Raw genomic sequence first — 23,249 nt, forward strand, 5'->3', positions numbered from 1 at the left:
AGGCCTTCCCAAGCTGCCTCATTTAACATTTCCACGACCCTCCATGTCTCCATTTCAACATAGTGTATTTTACTTAGTTCTCTTGCCTCTCGCCTGCCTCCCCCACTAGACCGTGAGCACCATAGAGGCTGAGATCTTTGTCCGGTGCCGCAGCACCTGCGGCTGGAGCTCAGTTTGCTAAACTAATCAATAAGTTAATTAATAGGTCGGTTTTGCAGAAAAGGCAGCCACGGCCGGTGCCCGCCAAGCTTTGTCGAACAGGTACCGCCATCCCCTGACCAGGGATGAAAGCGGTTCCCAGGTACGCCCTTGGCCCAGGAGCCGGCTCTGCTTATCCTTGGCCCAGCCCGCCCGCCCGCCTCCTGCCTTCACGCACGGCCTTGGGTCCTTACTTCCGAGTCTTAGGGCCCATCGGCCACCCCTTCCCCGCAGACCCCGCCACCACCCCATCTTATCCCATCCCCCAACCTCCCGCCGCCACCACAACCACCACCTCAACACCGCCGCAGTGGCGTCAGCTCTGCGCATGCTCGGCGGCGTTGAGACGGGCTGCGTGCGGAGGACGAAGGCCCCCAGGCGCAGGCGCAGGACCGTCCCGCACGGAGTGGGGAGGGGCGTCGGGCGCGCTAGCTCCCTCTGGCCACACCCACCTCCCCCATCCACCACAGGACGGGCGCGCACGCGCGCTAGGAGCGGAAGGGCGGGCGGGCACGCGCATGAGGCAGGCGGGCGGCGGAAACGGGAGAAACTGTCCGTGGTGGGGGGAGGGGAGGTGACGAGTGCGCGCGCAGCGGGGGCGCGGGCGGCGTGGGGGGGCGGCCGAGGCGGGCGGGCGCGCGCACGAGGCTTACCCTCGCTCGGCGGCGGCGGCGGCGGCGGCGGCGGCGGCTTCTTTGTTTCGTGAGGAGAAGCGAGACTCCCATTCTGCCCCCGGCCCCGCGCGGAGGGGCGGGGGCGGCGCCGGGAAGGCTACAGCGCCGGCGACTCCCGGTAAGGAACCCGGGTCGCGGGGGGAGCGTGGCGCGGGGCTTGGGAAGACGGTTTGAATGGAGCCGGGGCGCCGAGGGGGGAGGGGGCCGCCGGCACCCGGAGCGGGGCTGGGGTACGGCGTCGCCTGAGGGTCAAGAAGCCTGGCCGGCACCGCGCGCGCGGGGAAGGCCATAGTGCAGCGAGGCCGCAGCGGCTACAGTATCCCCGGGCCGACCGGGTGGGAGCCCGGGCCGCGTGGAGGCCGCGCGCCCCCCGCGCGCGCTCTCGCTGGGGTCGTGGGACAAAGCTCGTCGCCCCGTCGGCGGGCCGTGAGCCCGGCCCCCCTCGAGGTCTCTGCCGCGGCTGCAACAATAGCCAGGCGTCCGGACTTTTCTAGCTACGTTGTAACGGGTTCGACTCGAATGTTGCCTTTTGGCTTGGTTGCGGTCGCGGCTTCATAGGAAAAACCCCAGATGTGTCCAGCGTCGCCTGGACACGACCATTAGCAGCCCCCTTGGGTTAGCCGACCTAAAATTTTATTTTAAAAAAATCACGTCATTTTAGATTTTCAAGGAAAGGTAAATAACTCCCAGTCCCTTGCAAGTATTGACTTAAGAATGTTTGCCCTGAAGCGAGGGGTCGGCATTAAGTGGGTAAGGACGGGGGAGCTATTTGCTGTTGAAAGCATTGTTTTATTTTGTATCCTTTTCCCTTCCTCCCAATTGATTTTCTAGATTAAGGCTTTTATTTAAAACGTGGATCTTTCAGGAGAGAGTGTTTTGTGCCAGTCTTGAAGACATCAGTCTTGATTTTTTTTTTTCCGCCCAGTGAGTCCTTGAGGAAAGTAGGGAAAAAGCGTAAAGAGCCGCTTCCTAGGAATTTGAAACAAGTTTTCACTTTTAATTGACAGACCGGATTGGAGTTTGAGTCCTGGCGTTGTCAGTCACTTAGCTGTGTGACCATAGGCAAGTAGCTTAATCTCTCTGAACCTCTTGGTTTCCTCATTTGTGAAATGGGGAAAATGCCACAAATGGAGTTGGTGAAAGCCTGTAAAATGGTTCCTAGCTAGTGGGAAGCACTGTTGTTGTTCGGTCCAGTCTCCTCCTTTATTGTTCAACAAATATTTGTTGAGTCCCTACTGGGTGTTAGATGGTTGGAGGTTGGATGCCCTGAGGAGCTTCTCCTGTCATGTAGGGGGACAGGTGGTAAATTGTGTTAGAGGAACACAGTGGATGGATGTGCTGGGGAGTGAGTGCTGGGAGCCAGAGATCAGGGAGGCTGCATGGAAGAGGGGGCTTTTACTCAGAATTGAGGGCTTGTCGAGGTTGCATTTGACCACCTGGGACCAGTCATTTCTCCCCTTTGCTACACTCGCAGATTGCCTTGATCCTTTCTTGTGTAGCAGTTACCCTAGTTTGTAATTACACATCTATTCTGGGCCATCGAAGCAGGATGTGTCTACCTAATCTGTGTATCCTGGGCCACTGCACATAGTAGGCTGTTGGTGAACGTTTGTGGATGAATGAGGAGGGTCCTTGGGAGGATGCATGAAGTGCTTGGCACAGGACTGAGTGAGGGTGGCTTACTTGTAGGCAATGTTAGTCGCTGCTGTTGGTTTTTATTTTTTAACTTTGTTGTTTCCCAAACTACCTTCCCCCCAAGAATGAGGGGGTGGGGCGGTGGTTAATATAGGGTGGTGGTATGGAGGGCTAGTTCTGGAATCAGTCCTCCTGGATTCACACCCAGCTCTAAATCCTGGTTTGACCTGGAGCAACACACTTTCCAGTAGGTCCCCTCACTTGTGAAACAGCTATGACAATGATACCACCTCAAAGGGTTGTTGTGAGGGTTGAAAAGGTAGCTTGGAGGTGGAAGCCCACTGCAGAGCCTGGCATGTAATGAGCTCTCAGTTTGTTGGTGTTAGTATTTTTTATGTTTTGTATGTGTATATATATGCAAGTTAACCATTTCAAAAACTGAAAATATAACTTAGAGTCATTCTATATCCCAGAAACCCCAAGTTTAATGTGCTGAGTATATATATATATATAGATATAAAATTTTCTTTAAAGTCAACACATAGATGGTTATGAAAATGATAAGCGTTCCTCTGCATGCCACCTAAAATCATATTGTGTCCAACCCTTCTGGAGATGTTGATCTTGCAGGTTTTTGAGCCAGGAGGTGATGGGGTGATCTCATCAGAGCTTTAATGTAGGGCAATGCAGTGGTCTCCAAGCTTTCTGTCCGTGAAAAGCACTCCAACATAAACACATATTTATGTATATACCTTTACCACTCTGTGTGGGTCCTCGAAACATTGGCAGGTAACCCTCGACCACCTGTATGTCCTAGGTGTTTATCACGTGTGGCAGAGGCGGGAGGACTAGGTGTTTTCCGTGAATGGTGAGTACAGCTTTCTGCTGATGGAGAGACTGAGGTCCAGGGGTATTTTGCCAGGAGCTCTCCAGTCAAACGTTCAGGTCTGGCTCCTGGCTTTGCCACTTTTCCCTCCTTGTGCCTCAAAGAAATGGGAGTGACAGTGCCTAGCTCCTTTTAAGTCCTCGGACATGGCAGCCAATTCTGGCCTCGGTCATCAGGGCTGCCGTGGCACAGAGGGTCCCATTCACATCCACCATAGACAGAACATAACGTGAATGGCGCCCCCTGGAGTTGTGCAAGAAGGAGGCCAACCATGCGTTCCCCATTCATGTAGTGAAGAAGCGTGCATTGAGCGCCTGCCATGAGCCAGCTGCTGCTGGGGGCTCAGCCAGGAACAAGCAGATGGGGGCCCTGTTCTCATTCGTTTGTATCTGTCTCCTTATCTGCAAAGGGGGACAGTAATAGTACCCAAATTGTAGAATTGTTGGAAGGACCAAACACCAACAAAATGCCAGAGGACAATGCCTGGCACCGAGAGCTGAACAATTTGTGGCTGTTGTCATTTATCAAGATCCCTCCAACGTTCTGGCAGGTTGAGATACAGAATATATTTTTGCCCCATTGTAGTAGTTCTGTGTGTTTTCAAAGTGGTAGCTGAGGAGTCAGCACCTCCACGTTGTCCATCATTTTAAAATTGTATGCTTTGCAGTTTCACCATACGGGTTTGGAAAGAGGGAAGTGTGCTTTGTGGCACGGGTTTTGAAAAACATCATTGATGTTCGTTTTCTATTTCACCTGTTTCCTCATAACTTGTAACATTGATTGGAACACTGAAAAGAGAATCAAAGTTTAAAAAAAAAAAACTAAACAGGACTTGCAAAACATACTATAAATGGGAGGTAACTGCAGGAACATTGGAGGGAAACGTCTGAGGGTGAACGTGTCAGAATTGAGTTGAGGCCAAGTTGGGGCTGTCATTGCTGTCATCACTGGTGTCACCCGTTAGTGGTGTCAGGCTCACTGGGGTGACCGGTTATCTTCTGGAGTTTGCTGTTAAGCTGCACGCTGCTGATGTGAATTTTTCCGGATATGAATGTGACGGGCCTGGGAAATTTGTCCTCGACTTGTCCTCGACTCATCTTCATGTTTGGGAAGGGTCTTTGAGGGAAGCACCAGGTGTAGCTGGGTTTCTTGGGAGGCCAGAGTTCATAGGGAAGAGGGAAGGGAAGGAATGTATCATTTCCCTCCAGTTCCCATAGGGAAGAGGCGTTCTTTCTTTAGAAAACTGGTAGCGTGGTGTAAACCTGCCCCATCCCCTTCCTGGAAACCCAGACTGGTTTTGGGATTCCGTTCCTTTGCTGAAGGGCCATGTCTTCATTTTGGTATATGGACACTTGTCCCTGGGAACAGTCTGAGTTTTGCTCAGTGTGAAGTTCACCAGCCGCAGGTGTGTGATGAAGGAGCGCGGGCCCCATTTTTAGTAGTGATAGGCTTTAAAATGGCTCCTTGGGGTAGTTTAAGTTCTCCTTTCACTGGCAGGTCACACCCTGCTGGTTCAGGAAGCAGGTGGCCCCAAGGCAGTTACTGCCTCACCTGTTACAGTGGGAGACTTGAGGGGGCAGTGTTTGATGTGTACCACCCTGACTTGCCCTGAAAGGCCCAGTAAAGTGGTCCAGTGGGTGGTCTCATCGTCCTAATGGCAACGCTGAAGCACAGGTGCCCCTGGATGTGCCTTGGCAGCTGTGTCTGGCCTTGTTGACACCAAGTGCACATCTGATCACAGCCTGGCCTGCTGGCTCACTCAGCGCCCTTGCCCGCTTCCTCGGAACACCACTGGAGGCTCCTGCCTTTGGAGTGCTTCTCTTTGTCTGTACTTCATGCTCTTCCAGGCCCTCCTCCTCCTGTGTCTTCTGATTCTCAGCCTAAATCAGTTACTCAGGCATTAGAGTCAGACGGACTTGAGGCAGTGCTGCCTTCCCTACGTGACTTTGGGCAAACAACTTAACCTATCTGAGCATTAAATCCCCTGTTCCTCCCATAGTCCCCGGTTGGACCCTCTGGTCACCAGTGCTGAACCAAGGAGATGTGAGTTGGGGCTAAAATCCAGCCTGGCTGGGCTTTGCTAAGCCTGGTTCTGGGGCTAGTCAGCCCCAAGGAAGGGACAGCTTTTATATTTAAAGCAGCATGTGCTAGCTGAGGCCCTGCTGGTCACTTTGGTCAGCCTTGTCCCTTCTCATTCTCTCATCCTCACAGCCATTTCATCAGTCTGTCCAGAGAAATCTTCTAAAGGCATCATCAGATCATGTCACTGCCTTGCCCAGAACATACCAGTGGTTTCCCATTGCACTTCAAGTAAGAGTCCTCCTTCCTCATCACTGCCCTCAAGGCCTGTGCTCTGCCCTCTCCACCCAGCTCTGACCTCATCTGCTGCCACACCTCTCTCTCCTGCTCTGCTCCTTCAGGGTCCCACCCTGGGACCTTTGCACTTGCAGGTCCTTCTGCCTATCCATAGCCGCTGGCTCCCATTTCACTTCAGGTCTCTGCTTAGATGTGTCCCTGTCTTTGAGACCATCCCTGGCCACTGTGGTTGAAAGAGCACCTCCCATCGGCTTGACTGTTAACCTTGCTTGACTATTCATAGCACTTCCACCCAGTTCGTGACACTGTGTCACATTTATCTGTATGCTTGTTTCTGTCACTCAGATGTCAGTCCCATCAGGTAGGGACTTTGTTCTCTGCTGGATGCCCAGTGCCTGGAACCCCGTTCAGCACAGGGTTGGTTCTCAGTTGGTATTTGGGGGGCTGGAGGGCCTGACATGAGTGACACTCAGCAGCTGTAGGTGCCACGCCTCCCCACCTCCTCTTGGCCACTCTTGCATTTGTGTGTCCCTGTCATGGGGGCCTTCTCTCCCGCCCTCTCCATGGGTCACACATCATGGTCAGTGTTGAGTATATAGCAGGCACCATGACAGACCCAGTGATGGGTCATGACATCTGTCCAGCGGGGCTTGGCCGGGCTCAACAGAGAAAAGGAAGAGCATCTACCCGGGTTTCACGGGGAGCAGGGTCAGGACAGAACCATAAAACTAGTTATGGTTACTTGATGCATGTTTGTGCTCGGTCACATTGGACTCTGGGGTCATGGTTAAGAGAGTTTGAAAAACACCTGTGTAGCTAGGCTAGGGTTTGTATTCTTGGAGTGGACACTATCTCTGTACTGGATTAGAGCTTGAACTCCCAGAGGACAGAGGACTGGCCTGGTTCTCTTCGTGTCTTCTGCCATGTTGTAGACAAAGAAGTGCTCTTCAGTGGTTTTCAAGTGAATGAAAAATTTTAAAAGGGTGTGTGTGGGGGGGATTCCAATGAATAAAATGATACATAATTCCCAGTGCTAAAAATAATACTTGGTAACAATTTGGCCTGTCTACCTCTTAGGTAGAACTGAGAAGATATTGTAATTTATCACTGTGAGATAGTTTTTTCGTTTCTGAAATGTTCTCTTTTAAATGTAGGGCAAGATTTTGTTACTTAATTATATCACAAGGAAAGTGTCACAGAACACCCGGCTTTGGGAAGCTCGGTCCCTCAAACCATGGGTGCCCCGTTCCATCCATCCTTGCAGGTTCCAGGACTAGCGCGCTCCACACCATCAGATCAGGTGGGGAGAGTTTTTTCAGTTGTAGAGTTGGGAGGGGATCTTATTCTGTATTTTCAGTGTGACAAATGGGGCTGGCTTTGCCGAAGCCACCCTGCCCAGCTGCCTTGAACCATCTGAGCACCAGGTCATGACTTGATTGCAGTACATCTGCTGCTAAAATGTGTCTTCAAAACAAATTTTTTTCCAAGCCCGAAAAACAAAATAGCAGATATCCTGGGGCCAAACCTAAATATAGTGCTGGGTTTTAGGCAAGATTTAAAAAAAACAAAACAAAACCAACCAACACGTAATCTCAGCAGGCAGATGTCAAAGGGTCCTGATCTTGTCCTGCCGCAGTGGCCCAGCCACCGCAATCCTTTTCAAGCAGTTTAGTTCCGCATTTAAACATCGACGTAGTGATTTTGGTGAAGTTGAAAGTGGATGGAAAATAACACAGTCCTCAAATCCTTTCATCCCATTTTATTTCCACAAAGGCACTTCCTGGGCATCTTTTCTGGGTGTTTATTTCCCAGGTATTTTTTCTGACCTAGGCTTGTTTTTTTCCTTAAAAAATGTTTTAAAAAATCTGTTTACAACAGTAATAGATGGTTAAAACAAACACAGACATACAAAAAGCTCCAGAAATCCATGATGTGGAAAGTGCAAGTTCCCCATCACACGCCTCCAGAGAGAGCCGTTGGCCACTGCCAACGGCAGTTTGGTGCGTGTTTTCTTTGGTCTGGCTTCTAGGCTCGGATTAGCATGTGGATATTATTATTGTTAGCAAAGTGGATCTCAGGCCAGGCACACCTAACTGTGACAATACCTTCTTCCCCTGTTTCATTTTGGATCATCCTCCATGAACATGTGCACGTAGCTGCCACGTTCATTTTTAAGTATGCTCTCTGACTTTTGCAGCGTGGACTGTGGGCGGTTCTGATTGTTTGGCTGTGGAGGGGCTTCTCAGATATACCGAGGTGACCTGGCTGAGCTCCTCACAGACACTCTGACTCCAGGAACCCTGGAGTCTGTTTTCATCTCACAGACTCCTGAACATCTTAGTTTTCAGCTTTTTGGTTCTTGGCCTTAAGTACTTTTAGTTTCAGTCACATTCCTTTGGGCTCCCTGCCTGGAATCTCCTCGTGGAGCCCCCAGAGACATCTGCCCCCCACCCCCCCCGGGCCACATGCGTCTCAATAAGGTCCCAGACGCGTGTGCTGGTGGCTTAGCCATTTTGGCTCCCACACCCCTTTGTCTTTTGCTTTTCTCACCTGCGTAGGTCTGAGATGTGTGTCTGGCTTGAGGTGGATTTCTGTGTGGTGCAGAGTCGCCCTACCTTTTCCAGGCTACACCAAGTGACTTGTCAGGGGCTTGTTGCAGGAGTCCAGGCAGCACCAGGAAGCCACCTAAAACCCTCTGAAGTAGCCTTAAGGCTGACCTCAGTGACCCAAGGAATTTGCTGAAAATGCCATATCTTTAGTTTCCTGTATAGGAAGGGAAGGGGTGTACATTATCCTCAGATTCCAACTCTTCTGAAATTCCTGGCCAGGCTTGTCCAGCCCCTGTGGGTGGAAGCACATTGGAACCCTGTCTCACACCCTCTCTGGCTCAGCAGGGCCAGGCCCGCCTGCGCCCCTCAGGAAGGGTTAGCTGGCTGAAAGGAGCTTGATGATGGCTAAGAACACCACCTTCATCCAGGGGAAGTGTGAGGGCAAGGGAGAGTTTGCAGCAGCCCAAATCCTGACCCTTGATTGTCAGGCTGGACCATGTCATCACTTTTGACAGCTGGTCCTCATTTGCACCGAGACTGTGTGGCCTTCAGGCAGCTGCTGTTCCTCCAGGTCAGCAAAGCTGCCTTGTGCAGCCCCTAATTCCTCAGGGGGAAGCGAGCCGCTTGTCCTGAGCGCTGCGGGCTGGGAGCATTAACTGAGGTTTGTCCTGCAGGGAGGCTGTTTTGGAAGCAAATTCTCCAGAGTGGTTACTTAACACGTGGCTCAGTTTACTCATCTCTGTTTGAGGGAAGGGGGATTGAAGGACTTAACCTGTGTGACAGGACAGTGGTGACAAGCAATTAGTGGCTGCTCTGTATCCGAGGAGGGCCTTGATGTCACCAGCAGTGTGTTGGCGCTTGCTGCTGTGTGCCTTGCATGTGTTAGCTTGTGTGGTGCAGCCGGCGACCCCTGGGGAGGGGCTGGTCTCAGCTCCAGCCTGCAGAGGAGGAAACAGTCTCAGGTAGTCCAGCGTCGTGTGGTTGGCAGATGGCAGAGTCCATGCTCAGAGTCCAGGCTGTACTGTGGCCTTGGCCTTGTGACACCAGCTCCTTCACTGACCTGCTGTGTGGCCTGTGAGCCTCAGGGACCCCTCTGTATGATGGCTCTTCCTTGTAGGGTGGTGGTGCAGCCTCAGTGAGGAAATAAATGCTTACTACCAAATGGGCCCACTCCTTTCCCTCCCCTCTATGAACGGATCTTCCCTCCCTGTGGTTTCTTCGTGACTGGTATGTCCTCAGTAGTTATAAAGTACTAGAAGGTGGGGGCAAGTCACAGTCCCCCTGGATTTTAAAATATGCCTTCTCTTTCTCTGTCTCCATGACCTGGACCTGATTCCTCTTTTCACAACACTTCTGACACCAAACATGTGAGTTTTCCACACCAAGCAGTTCTCCAAGTTTCTGTGGACATCACTGGGTGTCCTGCAGTTCAATTCAATTCTGATGATAAATACCCAGTTAGTGCAGACCTCACAGGTTAAGGGCCCAAGCCCACAAGGCTGCCCCTCACTTCAGATGCCAGTTGCAAGCAGTGGGCCCCCAGGTTATCCACACTTCTATCCAACTTGCTCACCAGTGAGGGTTCCCATGACTCCCTCCTCAGGTTTAATAATTTCCTCTAACAACTCAAAAAACTCAAGGAGACATTTGGTTGTGTCTTATGTTTACCAGTTTATAAAGGATACAGGTGAATAGCAGAAGAGATACATAGGGTGAGGTCTGGAAGGGTCTCGAGAGCAGGAGCTTCTGTCCCCATTAAGCTGGGGTACACCACCCTCGTGGCATGTGGATATGTTCACCAACCCAGAAGCTCTCCTAAACGCTGTAGTTTAGAGATTTTTGGTGCTTTATCACAAAAGCATGGTTGATTAACTCAATTTCCAGCCCCTCTTCCCTCCCTGGAGGATGGGGTGGGGGTGGGGCTGAAGATTCTAAGTTTCTAACCATGGCTTTGTCTTTCTTGCGACCACCTCCCATCCTGAAGCCATCCAGGAGCCTACCTAGTCTATTAGAACAAAATAGACCCCTATGGCTCAGGAACGTCTCATGTGGGGATTTTGGAGCTCTGTGTAAGACGTTCTTATCACCCCTGTCACTTAGGAAATCATGAGGGTTTTAGGAGCTCTGTCGGGAACGGAGGGCAGATACCAAATATATTATTGCTCTTTGTCACAAGTAGACAAAGATTTCTTAAACAAGACCTCAGAATCATTAACCATAAAAGAACAAACTTGATACATTGGACATCATTAAAAACTCTTCATCAGTGGGAGACAGTAATGGCAACCACATTTCCTGAGTAAGATGTTAGTGAAAACATAGAGCCTGTACAGAAGTGGAGCTCTCAATGGCCAGTAAGCATGTGGACAGGTGCTCAGCACTGTTGGTCACAAGGGAAATGCAAATTAAAACTGTAATAAGATATGATTATACACTTACCAGAACGGCCACAAATTTTAAAAACTGACAGTACGAAGTGTTGGTGTTAATTTAGAGGGACTGGAACACTCACCCCGACTGCTGCAGGGAGAGCAGAGTGTGCGATTGTAGTCCTCATTTGGAAAGCTGGTGATATCCACCAAGCTAAATTTACACCTCCCGTATGACCAACACTTCCCCTCCTGGATACACAAGGAAAATGAGCACCCATGTCCACCAAATGACATTGTTCACAGCTGCTTTGTTTGTGCTAACCAAGACCTGGTAGCATCGCATCTATGAACAGGAGAATGGACGAGTAGAGAGTTGATGGCTATCCCAACAGTGCGGATGTCCCTCCCGGACCTAATGATGCGTAGACATAAACTGTGTGACCCTCTATCAGACTGAGTTCAATACCAGGTGAAACTAACCTGCAGCAGTAGAGCCAGAGCAGGGGTTCTGCCTGGGAGGGTCGTCTTGTCTGGGAAGGGGCCCTCTCCCCCTTCTGGAATTTTGGAAGTGCTATGTCTGATCCTGGATTCATCCAGCTGTGTACCTGGGATCAGGGCACTTTAGGTGTGCCAGAACTCAGGGCAAGTAAATAAACAAACTGCCCCTCCTCAGTACTACACTGAGAACCGCTGCCTGCTTCCAGTTTTCTGTTCTTTCCACTGCTACGCTGTCCACAGACAGCACCAGCATCACGGATGGGACTTTTGACGGAACCTTCCCTGCTTGGCTCTCGGGATGGTTTTGCCTTGACACAATTTTGCACTTTTGAGGCCTCCTTTACTATTGTTCCCCATGTGTGTCTGGGCTTTCAGTCCAGAAATGAGTTCGCTGATGGTGGCTCCGAGCACTTACCTGCTAGCCTGACCCTTCTGAGGTGGCAGCTTCTGAAGCAGATGCCATTCTGAAAGTGTGTTGTGAAATTCCTTGCTTCTGAAAAGTGGATGTTGCCGTATTCCGGCACACAGATCTTTCTTGATGCCCTCCAGTGTCTGGTGAGCTGCTCTGTCGCTGATGACGCTGGCACTGCTGTGAGAGGAGGCAGTTAATTCCTGGAGGTGCAGTGCACTTTGATGGGAAGAAAAGTGAAGGGCTAATGCTGAACATAAACTCCCTCGAGAGGAGCTGTCATTCCAGAGGCACGCAGACACGTCCGCCTTTAGATTGGGAGGTGGCATGGATTTTATTTTGCTGTCAGTTTCAGTTGGCTCAACTTGGAGTGGAGACCTCCAGGTGAGAAAGAAACCATGAGCTGCCAGATGCCGCAGGTTCCTTAAGAAGGTGCAGGACCATTGACCCCCTTCCAACTTGAGAGCAGTGCTCTGTGGGCCAGAGGGGAGCCCCAAGGAGCCATTGCCCTTGACCCAGCCGCAGCCTTGTCCATGTCCCTTGGCTTCCCCCTTGGAAAGTGTGACTGCTGATGCATCCTCCCTGTAGACAGACCCCTGGACCAGAGATTTCGAACTCCAGGATCAGCATTTTAGCAAAGGAGATGTCACAGGGCAGAGACTAGGGGGCGGCTCGGGATCAAACAGTATCCTGTTTCTGTAGCAGATCGTGTGAATGTTTACACAGAGCTGAGTCAGTAACATTTCTTTTTAATTGAGGTATAGTTGATTTAAAATATTAGTTTCAGGTGAACGATATTGTGATTCAAACATTTTTATAGATTATAATCCAATTAGTTACTGTAAAATATTGGCTGTATTCCCTGTGCTGTGCAATATATCCTTGTTGCTTATTCATTTAATACCTAGTAGATTTATACTTTTTATACATTTTATGTATATATTTTATACTTAGTAGTACCTCCTGATTCTCTACACCTATCTTGCCCCTCCTCTCTTCTCCCCACTGGTAACCACTAGCTTGTTCCATCTGTGAGTTTGTTTCTGTTTTTTTTATATTCATTTGTTTTATTTTTTTAAGTTCTCTATATAAGTGATAACATTTATCTTTCTCTGACTTATTTCATTAAGCATAATACATGTTGTTGCAAATGGCAAAATTTAATTCTTTTTATGGCTGAGTAACATTCCATCCCCCCTACCTTTATCCATTCATCTATTGGACACTTAGGTTGCTTCTGTATCTTGGCTAATGTATATAATACTGCTGTGAAAGCATTGGTAACATTTATCGGCTCTCTGGCCAGTCATGGCAAGCATAATTTATCAACATCATTGGATTTTTTTTAGCTGATTTTTGGACCTTGTGGAGGTTCTGAGTCATAGTTCTGGGTATCAATTTTTAGTTTACAGCAATATTCATTAAACTTTGGACTGTTGAGTATCACTTGTGAAATGTTTGGTATCAGAGTGCCATAGGTTCTGTAATACTTCTCTTTAAATGAGCCTACTTTTAAATAGTTTTATTTCTTTTTTCTTTTTTTTTCTTTTTTTTAATACTTAAAAATTTTAAATTTGTTTTATTTGGGGGAGTAACTAGGTTTCTTTCTCTCTTTCTTTCTCTTTTCCTTTCTCTTTTCCTTTCCTTTCCTTTTCTTTTCTTTTCTTTTCTTTTCTTTTCAATGGAGGTAGTGTTGCAAAAAACTTGTTACAGCTCATTGTTGTAGCTCGGTGTTACAGCTCAGTTGTGACAGCAACCTGGATCTGGGCAAGAGACCAAGCAGCACTCAGAGAGTTAGAGAACTCAGGTTTATTATGCCAGCAGGCCCAGAGGAGTTAACACTCCAAGCTCTGCTCCCCATCTGTAAGTTTACACAGGCTTTTTTAGGCTACCAGTTTACACTTTGTAACATCATATGGAAATAAGGTATAACAAAAGTTGACTAATTAAGAACAAGCTTTGTAGAAATGGACCAATCAGGAAGGAGAGAAATAACCAATCAGGAGTGAGGGAAATGGACCAATGAGGATTGAGCTCCATGCAAATGAAGTACTACAAGTGGACCAATCAGGAGTTAGGGAAATGGACCAATCAGGAGTGAAGGAAATAACCAATCAGGAGTGAGCTCAGTGAACCAATAGAGTTTTAGGGGTAAGTAAGCTGTTTCAGAGGCAAAAAGTGAGATAGAGCCTCTGAGAACCAGATGGTGCTGACAGGAGAGTAGTGGCCCTGCCTGGGGGTCCTGCCAGTCTTTTTATGGGGCTTCCCACCTCAGTAGTAGGGAATGAACCCAGGACCTCGTGCTTGCTAAGCATGTGCTCTGCCACTGAGCTATACCCTCCCCCCAAATTCACTTATTTTCAGGGAAACTTGATCTCACTGCCTTAAGTGGAAACCAGCGTTACTTGCCATGAATGTTTGTTTTAGTTGAATTTATGAAGGTCCAGTCAGATGCTGTTGCTGGCAGAGGCTTTGAGCCTTAGTCATGCTCTTCTTTTTTCTAAAATAGGAAGATGAGCAAGCATCAGAGTGGTGTGAAGGGTGTGCCAGCACTACCTTGAGACTTCCCTCTGTTACAGTCAAAAAGATACCAGGGAAGTCAGGCACTGTCAACTGTTGCCAAGTCTGTGCCTCCACCTCCTGAGTCCCACCCCTTCCTTGGGGGACTTGGATCCAGTTTTGGATGCCTGGTGTATCACCTCCTTGGAGAAGAATGGAGGGGAGAGGACTGGGTGCGTGTAAAAGGCGCCAGCTCCCTGTCAGATGTGTGCTCTGACATGACTGTGTATGATCCTCCTTGACCTGTTTTGACTTGTCCCGCCAATGGCCACGACCCCCACACTGACCGGGACTTTTTTCCAGCAGGAGACCACTGTCCGCGGCTCCCGTGAAGATGTCCACTCCAGACCCACCCCTGGGTGGAACTCCTCGGCCAGGCCCTTCTCCAGGCCCGGGCCCCTCCCCAGGAGCCATGTTGGGCCCTAGCCCGGGTCCCTCACCTGGCTCCGCCCACAGCATGATGGGGCCCAGCCCGGGGCCTCCCTCAGCAGGACACCCCATCCCGACCCAGGGCCCTGGAGGGTACCCTCAGGACAACATGCACCAGATGCACAAGGTAGGGATCCCTGGGCCCACTGCCCCGAGCCACTGAGTCCCTGCGATTAGAGACCGGAGGGTGAGCAGCGAGCAGCGCGTTGGCGGCTGACCCACCCTGTCTCTCACGTTAATGAGTGAAAATGTTCGAATCCTAATAGATGGCTTATGGCCCATGGTTTCCTCCCCTCGGGCTGCTCGGCTTGCCTGGGTGATTCACGAGGCACAGTAGCGGGTGCCCTTTAACCCTGCTGGATCCTGACCTCCAGCACTGCCTGCGCTGAGCAGGGTGCTTTTGCCAGTGAGATGGAAAACCCGCTTTTAACACAATTAGCTTTCCTCTTTCTTGTGTTTCTGGGAAGTGGTTGAAGGAAATGAGGAAATACCCTCTTAGGTATCCTCAGCTAGAAGAAAAGGTGACATTTCCAAGCATCAGGGGCCACAGGAGGCTGTCATGGTAGAAGATGTGAGTGGTATGGCCTGGGGGGGAAGGGGCCTCTGCTAACCCCTCTGACCTCCCTACAAGGGCAGTCTGTGTGTTTGTACCCCATTTTACTGAGTCCCCCTCTCCCAATGCATCAGGTGTAGGTGGGTATTGTGCCCATTTTGCAGACAAGGAAGTAAGGTCTCAGAGAGATGGTCATTCAGCGAGTTGGTGGCAGAGCCATCCCATCCCTCCCGCCCTCACAACACCTCAGGCATGTGCCACCTCAGTGGCCTCCAGCACAGTGAGGTGACCCCCCCAACTCATTTCCCATATATTTCTGTCAACTTTGGTACCGCATCTGTCTTGTCACCTCCCTCGTGGAAGCTGTTGGTGCCCCCACCCCGCTGGTTTAGGCCAGCTTCTTCTCCAGTACGGTCCCATTTTTCCCTCTCTGCCCATTTTGTTTCTTCCTCTGGGACATGTGACACTTGTCTGTCAGACTCCTGCCATGTGTCTGGTCTAGGAGCAGAGGCCCCCACCCTGCCCACACAGGCGAGCCCGTCAGTCAGCTCTTCTGGTCAGGGAAGAAGGAGCAGGGGTGGGCTCCACCCTGGGGTCTGCTTGGCATCCTGATGGCTTCTCCTGCTGGTGAAGCTGCCACTTGTGCTCCCAGCCAGGGGCCCTCTCCTTGTCCTCTCACAGCACACCCTGAGCTGTAGCTGACTTTACTGGGCCACTTGTTTGACCAGAGAGCAGGACATTCGTATTAACTGAGCCTACAGAGTGCCTGGAAGGGTCTTGGAAAACATCCCCTTTCCCAGCCGTTCCATAGAGGGAGTGTTTAGTGCCAAGCATCAGAAGGGGAAAGGTATGTTTTCCTTCCACCAGGATTTGATCGTGCCCCTTAGGAGGGACAGAATGATGCAGCACACAGCCTCCTGCTCAACAAGTAGGGAGGAGGCCAAAAGCGAGGACATTTGACATATTGTTACCGTACTTCATGGGCAGGCATTCCTGTGTCTAATTTATAGTCTCCAAGAAAGAGAGTCCCTGATCTGAAGATCCATGGTGACAAGGTCTTCTTGTGATGATGAACAGGGAGCCTGGTATCCCAGATAAAACTGTTCCTGACATGGAGCTGTGTGTGTCCTTCCCTTGTGAGATGTTGGCCATCTGAAGCTGTCTCCCCACCCTCCCCCTGGTGTCCTAGTCTAGATGTCCCCTTGCCTCTTGACCATTATAGTCTCCAGGCCATCACCCTCCCTTGGGTGGCATTGTCTTATGCATCTGCGTTGACACCTAAGTAGATGTCAGGACTGTGTCTTGGACCTAAGCCACTTGGTCATGTTGGCAGTTCAGTAAATGCTGTGGTGGCTTTGGACAGACATTTTCAGTGACATTGAACTTGTCTCAGGTGATGCTTTTCTTGCTGCCTCTTCCTGTCCCCCCTTGCTGATCCTGCCTTGTGTGTCCACTCTTGTAGCCGATGGAGTCCATGCATGAGAAGGGCATGTCGGATGACCCCCGCTACAACCAGATGAAGGGGATGGGACTGCGGTCAGGGGGCCACGCAGGCATGGGGCCCCCGCCGAGCCCCATGGACCAGCACTCTCAAGGTATGGTTTTGTTTCTCTTCTTTCCTCTTCTTTGTCACCCTCTGGGAGTCCTGAGGTCATTTGCCTAGCTGGGTGTCCCATAGATGGATTCAGAGGATCCAGGACAGTTGAGCCCTTTGGGAGACCCTGCCACAGAGAGCTGGTTAGCTTGGGCTTGGCTGGTGCCCTGTTCAGGCCGTCTTGTCTTGGAGCCCCCAGGAGAGCGAACACTGGAGGGGCAGACCTGTGGTCAGCACTGGGGGTTAGACGAGGGCTGGGCAGGCTGGGCTCCACAGCAGGGCAGCTCTGGTGCCACCCAGGAGCATCTTAGAAGTGCAGGTGCCTGGGCCCCGCTCCAGACCTGCTGAGTCAGGATCTCGGGAGAGGGGCAGGTCTCTGTTTTAACAAGCCCTGCAGGTGACTTTTCCAAACAGGGAAGTTTGAGAAATGATGGAATAGATGACCCCCTGTCATGGAGTGGGAAGCTCAAGGGCTCTGTGGATAACGGAAATGAGGGGAGTGGGCCTGGCCAAGCCGAGGGGCAGGCGGACAGGCCCAGAGAAAGCCTGGATCTGCATAGTGTCAACTTTAATTGTTGGTGTGTTGCTGAAAGGTGGGTCAAACCAATGCAGCTGTGCAGGCTGCCGTGCAGGCTGCCAACCAGGCTGTGAGGGTGTGCCCTCCGGGTGCCTCTTCTTTGATTTATGAGAATGAGACATTTGGCCATCCCCTGTCTCAGGGTAGGGACTGGTGTGTGCGGGGTGGTAAGATTACTGTCCTTGCCTTAAAAATTACTGGACGTGTGTTACTGAGTGACTGCTTGTATCCACGTTTCCCTGCAGGGTACCCCTCACCCCTGGGGGGCTCTGAGCACGCCTCCAGTCCGGTTCCAGCCAGTGGCCCATCCTCGGGCCCACAGATGTCGTCCGGACCAGGAGGGGCCCCTCTGGATGGCGCCGACCCCCAGGCTTTGGGGCAGCAGAACCGGGGCCCGACCCCATTTAACCAGAACCAGCTGCACCAGCTCAGAGCTCAGATCATGGCATACAAGATGCTGGCCCGGGGGCAGCCCCTCCCTGACCACCTGCAGATGGCGGTGCAGGGGAAGCGGCCGATGCCCGGGATGCAGCAGCAGATGCCAACACTACCTCCACCCTCCGTGTCCGCAACAGGACCTGGCCCTGGCCCTGGCCCTGGCCCTGGGCCAGGTCCGGGACCAGCACCTCCAAATTACAGCAGGCCTCATGGTAAGGCCTGCTGCCTACGGTCCTTGGGTTGGGGTGGGGTCTCAGAGCGCACTGACAGGAGTGTGGGCATCAGTGTCTGGAGGCAGGGCTACTGTTATGATAAATGCTGTTTCTCTAGCTCCCCCTTCTCTCCCTTGGTGCCCACAATGAGAGGCATGTTAGGTGTGTCCCTTGGAGCCAAGGCTGTCCCTGGGGCAGGGGGTGGCGCTGGCTGTTTTAGGTAGAAACACAGGACTCATTTTATGCGCTTGTTTGTTTCTCCCTGGATGTAGGTATGGGAGGGCCCAACATGCCCCCCCCAGGACCCTCAGGCGTGCCCCCCGGGATGCCTGGCCAGCCCCCTGGAGGGCCTCCCAAGCCCTGGCCTGAAGGTAAATTCTGGTGACACATCTGTGCCCTAACTCCCTAGTGGAGCTTTCATTGTGCAACCCTGAGATGAGCCTCGTCAGAGCAAGCAGGCCGAGGACCTGTCCTTCCTTCTTCCTCCTGTCCTCTTTGGGTCTCATCCGGCTTGCTCGGTTCCCAAAGGCTTGGGTTTGGTTCCCTCGCTTGTCTTGTGGGTCACGGTGACCTGGTGTCTCTAAGCTGATAGTGGGAAGAGAAGGATACTTGGGAATGAGTCCACTGTGTGATTCAAGAGAGGCTGAGGGGAGGCGCAGTTGCAGCTCAGACACTGTCCTCCAGGACGGCTGACCCCTTCCCTCCTGGGAATGCTCCCCAGCACCGTGGAGGGCAGGCAGGATGACAGGGCTCCCCAGTGTTCTGTATAAAGTGTAGTCATCAGTATTTGAGGGTCACATCTGTTAGGTCAAAGCAGTGGATAAAACAGGCTCATTCCCCATCCTCTTGGAGCCTGAGGTTCAGCGATGGGCACTGAAGAGCTAGTCGCTTAAGTAGGATTTCCTTAGAGCTGTGGTGGAAGAAAGTCAGGGAACAGCTGGTCCTGTGAGGTCACACCAGGGTCAGCACCCGGGCCAGTGGGAGACTTGGGGAAGGGCCATGTCGGCTGGAATCCAGAGGAAGCTCAAACCCCAGGGCAGGAGGGCTTTTCATTTCCACCTGGAACTGACCCGGAACTCAATGCTGTGTTCTTCTTCTTGACTCCTCCCCTGCCCCAGGACCCATGGCGAATGCTGCTGCTCCCACGAGCACACCTCAGAAGCTGATACCCCCGCAGCCGACGGGTCGCCCCTCACCTGCACCCCCCGCCGTCCCGCCGGCTGCCTCCCCGGTGATGCCGCCCCAGACACAGTCGCCGGGGCAGCCGGCCCAGCCCGCCCCCATGGTGCCGCTCCACCAGAAGCAGAGCCGCATCACCCCTATCCAGAAGCCACGGGGCTTGGACCCGGTGGAGATCCTGCAGGAGCGGGAGTACAGGTGAGGGTGCTGCTGCCTGGTGTCTCTACCCAGGTCAGCCCTGAGACGCTGATGTGGTTCACAATTCTAGAGGCCAGTGGGTGTGCAGCCAGAAATCACCCTCCTGCCTCTGTCCCCAGCCTCCCAATTCCCTGGTGTGCATCCTTCCAGAGAAATTTCTGTGTGTATACAGGCAGACGGTGCATGATGTCCCCACGTGGTATATGATGTGTGTGGTCCCCAAATGGTGGGTGATGCGTGCAGTGTTCCCTCCCATAGCAACATATCTTTGATCATCCCCTATTTGTACAGAAAAAGCTCTTTTTTTTTTTTTCTGGTTGCATTCTGCCTGGTGGCTGAACCATAACTTATTTAGCCAGTCAGGAGACTGACTCCCTGAATGGACAACAGATGGTTCTAATCTTTCATTAAAATCATGCTATGATAAATACACTTACATACCTCTCGTTTTCACACATGTGCACTCACGTCAGAATAAATCTGTAAACATGGCATTATTTGGGTATAGGGGATTTCCGTGCACATGGAAATTTCATAGATTCTGCAAAACTGCTCTCCATGGAGATTGTTCAGGTACACATTGGAATGAAAGTGCCATTTCTCCTCACCACCAGTGTATTATCCAACTTTTGGCTCATCCCTCACTCAAAAAGCTCCCCAGCAAGGTTTGCGGTGGACATCTCTCGAACATCGCTAGTTGCTGTTTGCTTTGCCAAGGCCTCTGGGCCCCAGGTGCTGTGTGAGATGCCTGGTGCACAGTAGGTCTGTATCACCCTGTCCCACACTGCTGGGGGTGCCTGAGATCCACTCCCATAGCACCTTGCACTCTCCGTTTCTCCATTGCATTTATAACTGGTTCAGGGCTGGCCTCCCTTGGTGAATGTTAGCTCCATCAGGGGAGGGGGCTGTGCCTCATTCACCGTAAATCCCCAGATACATCAGTAAATCTTTGCCTAATGACTATCTCCAGGGTGCATCTCCAGCTGTGATATGCCCTGGAGCACTAGCCCCTGTACCCAGGTGCCTCCCCTCCAGCTGCATCTGGATGGCTTAAAGTTGGCCTATCCAGATGGCCTTATGCCCCACACTTTCCCCTCCTGTCTCTGTTCCCAGGCATCTACCATCCAGCAGCTGAGTGGACCACAGACCCTGTGGCCTCTTGACCCTTGCTTGCACTTCTTTTCCCCGGTGTCCCCATGGTGCATGCTCTTAGCTCTTTTCCCTCAATACTGTTCACCCTGCCATCTGGTGTGCACCTCTTCCTAGCCTCTCTGCTCTCATCCTGACCTGCACAGTGTGTTTCCCACAGAGCTTTTGAAGACTCTTTTTACAATTAACTTACATTAGATCTGTTCCCTGGGTTAAAACTGGCTTCCCATTATCCACTGACTAACCCTTTTCTCTTCAACCCCTGCCTAATGCTCTGTCCTCACCTACCTGACTCTCCCCAGTCCTCTCTCCATTGAACAAGTTAGACTTATTCCTGCCCCAGGGCCTTTGCACATGCTGCACATGACTCCTTGTGGTTATTTAGTTTTTATTGCCAGTCATCACCTTATAGAGGCCCTTCCCCCACCACCTCTCACCTCCAGCCCCTTCCTCAAAGTACTTCTCTGGGATTACCATGGATACTTAATTTTTTAACTCTTTTATGGCTTGTCTTCCTGATAAAGCTGTGAGCTCACGACAGCAGCAAACAGCCCTGTTAGTCTTTAATGCTGCAGCCCTGTACCTGGAATGGTCCCTGGCACACAGTAGGTGCTTGATAAATAAGTGTGAAAGACTTAAGGGGATTATCACCCTTATTAAGACCAAGCCTGTAGGGTTGCTCTGCAGGTTCTCCTCAGTTTATAGCTGAGTTCATGAGGCTCACGGGCTAGGTAGATTCCCAGGGCTGGGATGGAGACCCTGGCCCGCCTGACTCCAGGGGCCGGCTCATGCTGCTGAAGTGCCATAGGTCGGCTGTGCCCTGTCAGGTTTCCTGTTTGCCGCGGCTCCCAAGACCTCCGTGCTGCCCTCCTGTGTGTGGTCTGTGCGGCAGCTGGCATCCTTTCCTGAGCCATCTCCTGTCTAGTGACTAGTATCAGCCTTCGTCGAGGGATAGATTCTCCTAAGGCTACAGCTTTAAAGAAAGGGAACAGGTGGGTTCCTTGTAAACAGGCGAGACCTCTCATCACCTGTCCTCTTTTCTGTCTTTGCACCCTAGGCTACAGGCTCGCATCGCACACCGAATTCAGGAACTTGAAAACCTTCCCGGGTCCCTAGCCGGGGATTTGCGTACCAAAGCGACCATCGAGCTCAAGGCCCTCAGGCTGCTGAACTTCCAGAGGCAGGTGGGCGCAGGCGCGGGCTGTTGTTTCAGGAAAAGGGCCCTTTCTGTTGATGTTTATGCTTAGATTAGAGAGCTGCTCACCCGGCAGTGATTAAATGTGCCCTGGCCATTGACAGCAGCAGTGCCCATCCCTACTCACTGCGCTCCTGCCTCCCCACTCCCTGCCCATCGGGGGACGTTGACCGTTCACGGGATGAATAAATGTGGGTCTTCCCTCAGGTGGCAGTGGCCAGTCTGAAGCAGGGGACTTGGATGGGTCTATTTCTGAGGGTCCTTTACTTTCGAACGACCTGTGAGAAATGTTGTTTGTGGTTGAGGGAGGGCAAACCTGGAGACCTGCAGGCAGGAGAGGCTCTGCTGGGTGTCCAGAAGCGGCCATCTCCTCACTGTGCGTGCCTCACGCATGAGCACCCCTCCCATGCCCCACCATGACCTTCCCACACACGCATTTGTGCTTCCGGATCCTTCTGGGAGTGGCAGCACCTGCCTAGCTTGCGACGTGGAACCGCATGTATTGCGTGGACATCCCACAGTTGTGCCCGTTGCCAGTTTCTCCTCTTCCTTCCTGAAGCTGCGGCAGGAGGTGGTGGTGTGCATGAGGAGGGACACAGCTCTTGAAACGGCCCTCAATGCCAAGGCCTACAAGCGCAGCAAGCGGCAGTCACTGCGTGAGGCCCGCATCACCGAGAAGCTGGAGAAGCAGCAGAAGATCGAGCAGGAGCGCAAGCGCCGGCAGAAGCACCAGGTGCGCCGGGTCTCGGTTCACGGCTCAGCCCGTGTGGTTCTCTTTTCTGTTCGTTATAATGGTGTTTTAGAGACTAAGAATACGTCCGCGGACAAAACCATATAGTAGGGGAAGGTGGGTCATAATCAAATGCACGTGTAACATGCTGGGAGGTAATAGGGTGTAGGGAACATGAGTGGGGATAAGGAGTGATGGAGGAGCCATTTACTCAGGATGGGAGGTTCTCCCTGCGGAGGTGAGGTCTGAGTGGAGCCCCGAGGGAGGGAGCCACGCAGACGTGTGTGCAAGGCGCTTTCCAGATCGATGGGGCAGGTGCAAAGGCCCTGGGCCTGGAATGGGTCCCAGTGTTCTGTAGAGAGCAAGGATCCAGTGACTCCTGTCCCATAGTTATTCTGGTCTTTTGTGTGCATCCTGCAGGAATACCTCAACAGCATTCTTCAGCATGCCAAGGATTTCAAAGAATATCACAGGTCGGTCACAGGCAAGATCCAGAAACTCACCAAGGCGGTGGCCACCTACCATGCCAACACAGAGCGGGAGCAGAAGAAGGAAAACGAGAGAATCGAGAAGGAGAGGATGCGGCGGCTCATGGTACAGTTCGCCGTCAGAACCTGGTCCCTTTGTGGTTCACTGGGTGTCGCAGGCACGGGAATCGACCGCCCAGGGTTCCTTTTGGGTATTTTGCTGCTCCGAGTTAGAGGCAGGACAGAGAAAGAAAGGGCTTGGGCTTAGGAGTCCGAAAGACCTGGCCTCAGACCTCTGCTGGGTCACTCCCACCATCAGTGACCACGTGACCTTGGCCAGTTAGCTGGCTGCTTTGTGCTCTCTGGAAAGTGGAGGTGGACCCGCTCCTGGTGGGAGAGCCCCCAGTGCTGTGAGTCCGACTCCCACCCCGA

General features: G+C 51.9%; 1 protein-coding gene across 19 annotated transcripts in view; it reads left to right on the forward strand.

Annotated features, from left to right (window-relative positions):
• Nucleotides 1–795: 795 nt before the first annotated feature.
• Nucleotides 796–23,249, forward strand: part of SMARCA4 (SWI/SNF related BAF chromatin remodeling complex subunit ATPase 4) — an 80,880-nt gene continuing 58,426 nt past the window's right edge. For 5 of the 19 annotated variants that reach the window (XM_074350788.1, XM_074350787.1, XM_074350789.1 and 2 more), the window contains exons 1-9: nt 801–990; nt 14,400–14,652; nt 16,541–16,673; nt 17,495–17,899; nt 18,172–18,270; nt 19,018–19,276; nt 21,483–21,609; nt 22,180–22,353; nt 22,771–22,944. In XM_074350788.1, the coding sequence (XP_074206889.1) occupies nt 14,431–14,652; nt 16,541–16,673; nt 17,495–17,899; nt 18,172–18,270; nt 19,018–19,276; nt 21,483–21,609; nt 22,180–22,353; nt 22,771–22,944 (1,593 nt within the window). In that variant the 5' untranslated portion in view covers nt 801–990; nt 14,400–14,430. Of the gene's footprint in view, nt 991–1,913; nt 1,935–14,399; nt 14,653–16,540; nt 16,674–17,494; nt 17,900–18,171; nt 18,271–19,017; nt 19,277–21,482; nt 21,610–22,179; nt 22,354–22,770; nt 22,945–23,249 lie in introns of those variants that run through there. The other 14 variants (XM_074350791.1, XM_074350792.1, XM_074350794.1 and 11 more) reach the window with 6 other exon arrangements.

This window comes from Camelus bactrianus, chromosome 22 (genome assembly GCF_048773025.1).
Source record: "Camelus bactrianus isolate YW-2024 breed Bactrian camel chromosome 22, ASM4877302v1, whole genome shotgun sequence".
In the NCBI taxonomy this organism is placed as follows: Eukaryota; Metazoa; Chordata; class Mammalia; order Artiodactyla; family Camelidae; genus Camelus; species Camelus bactrianus.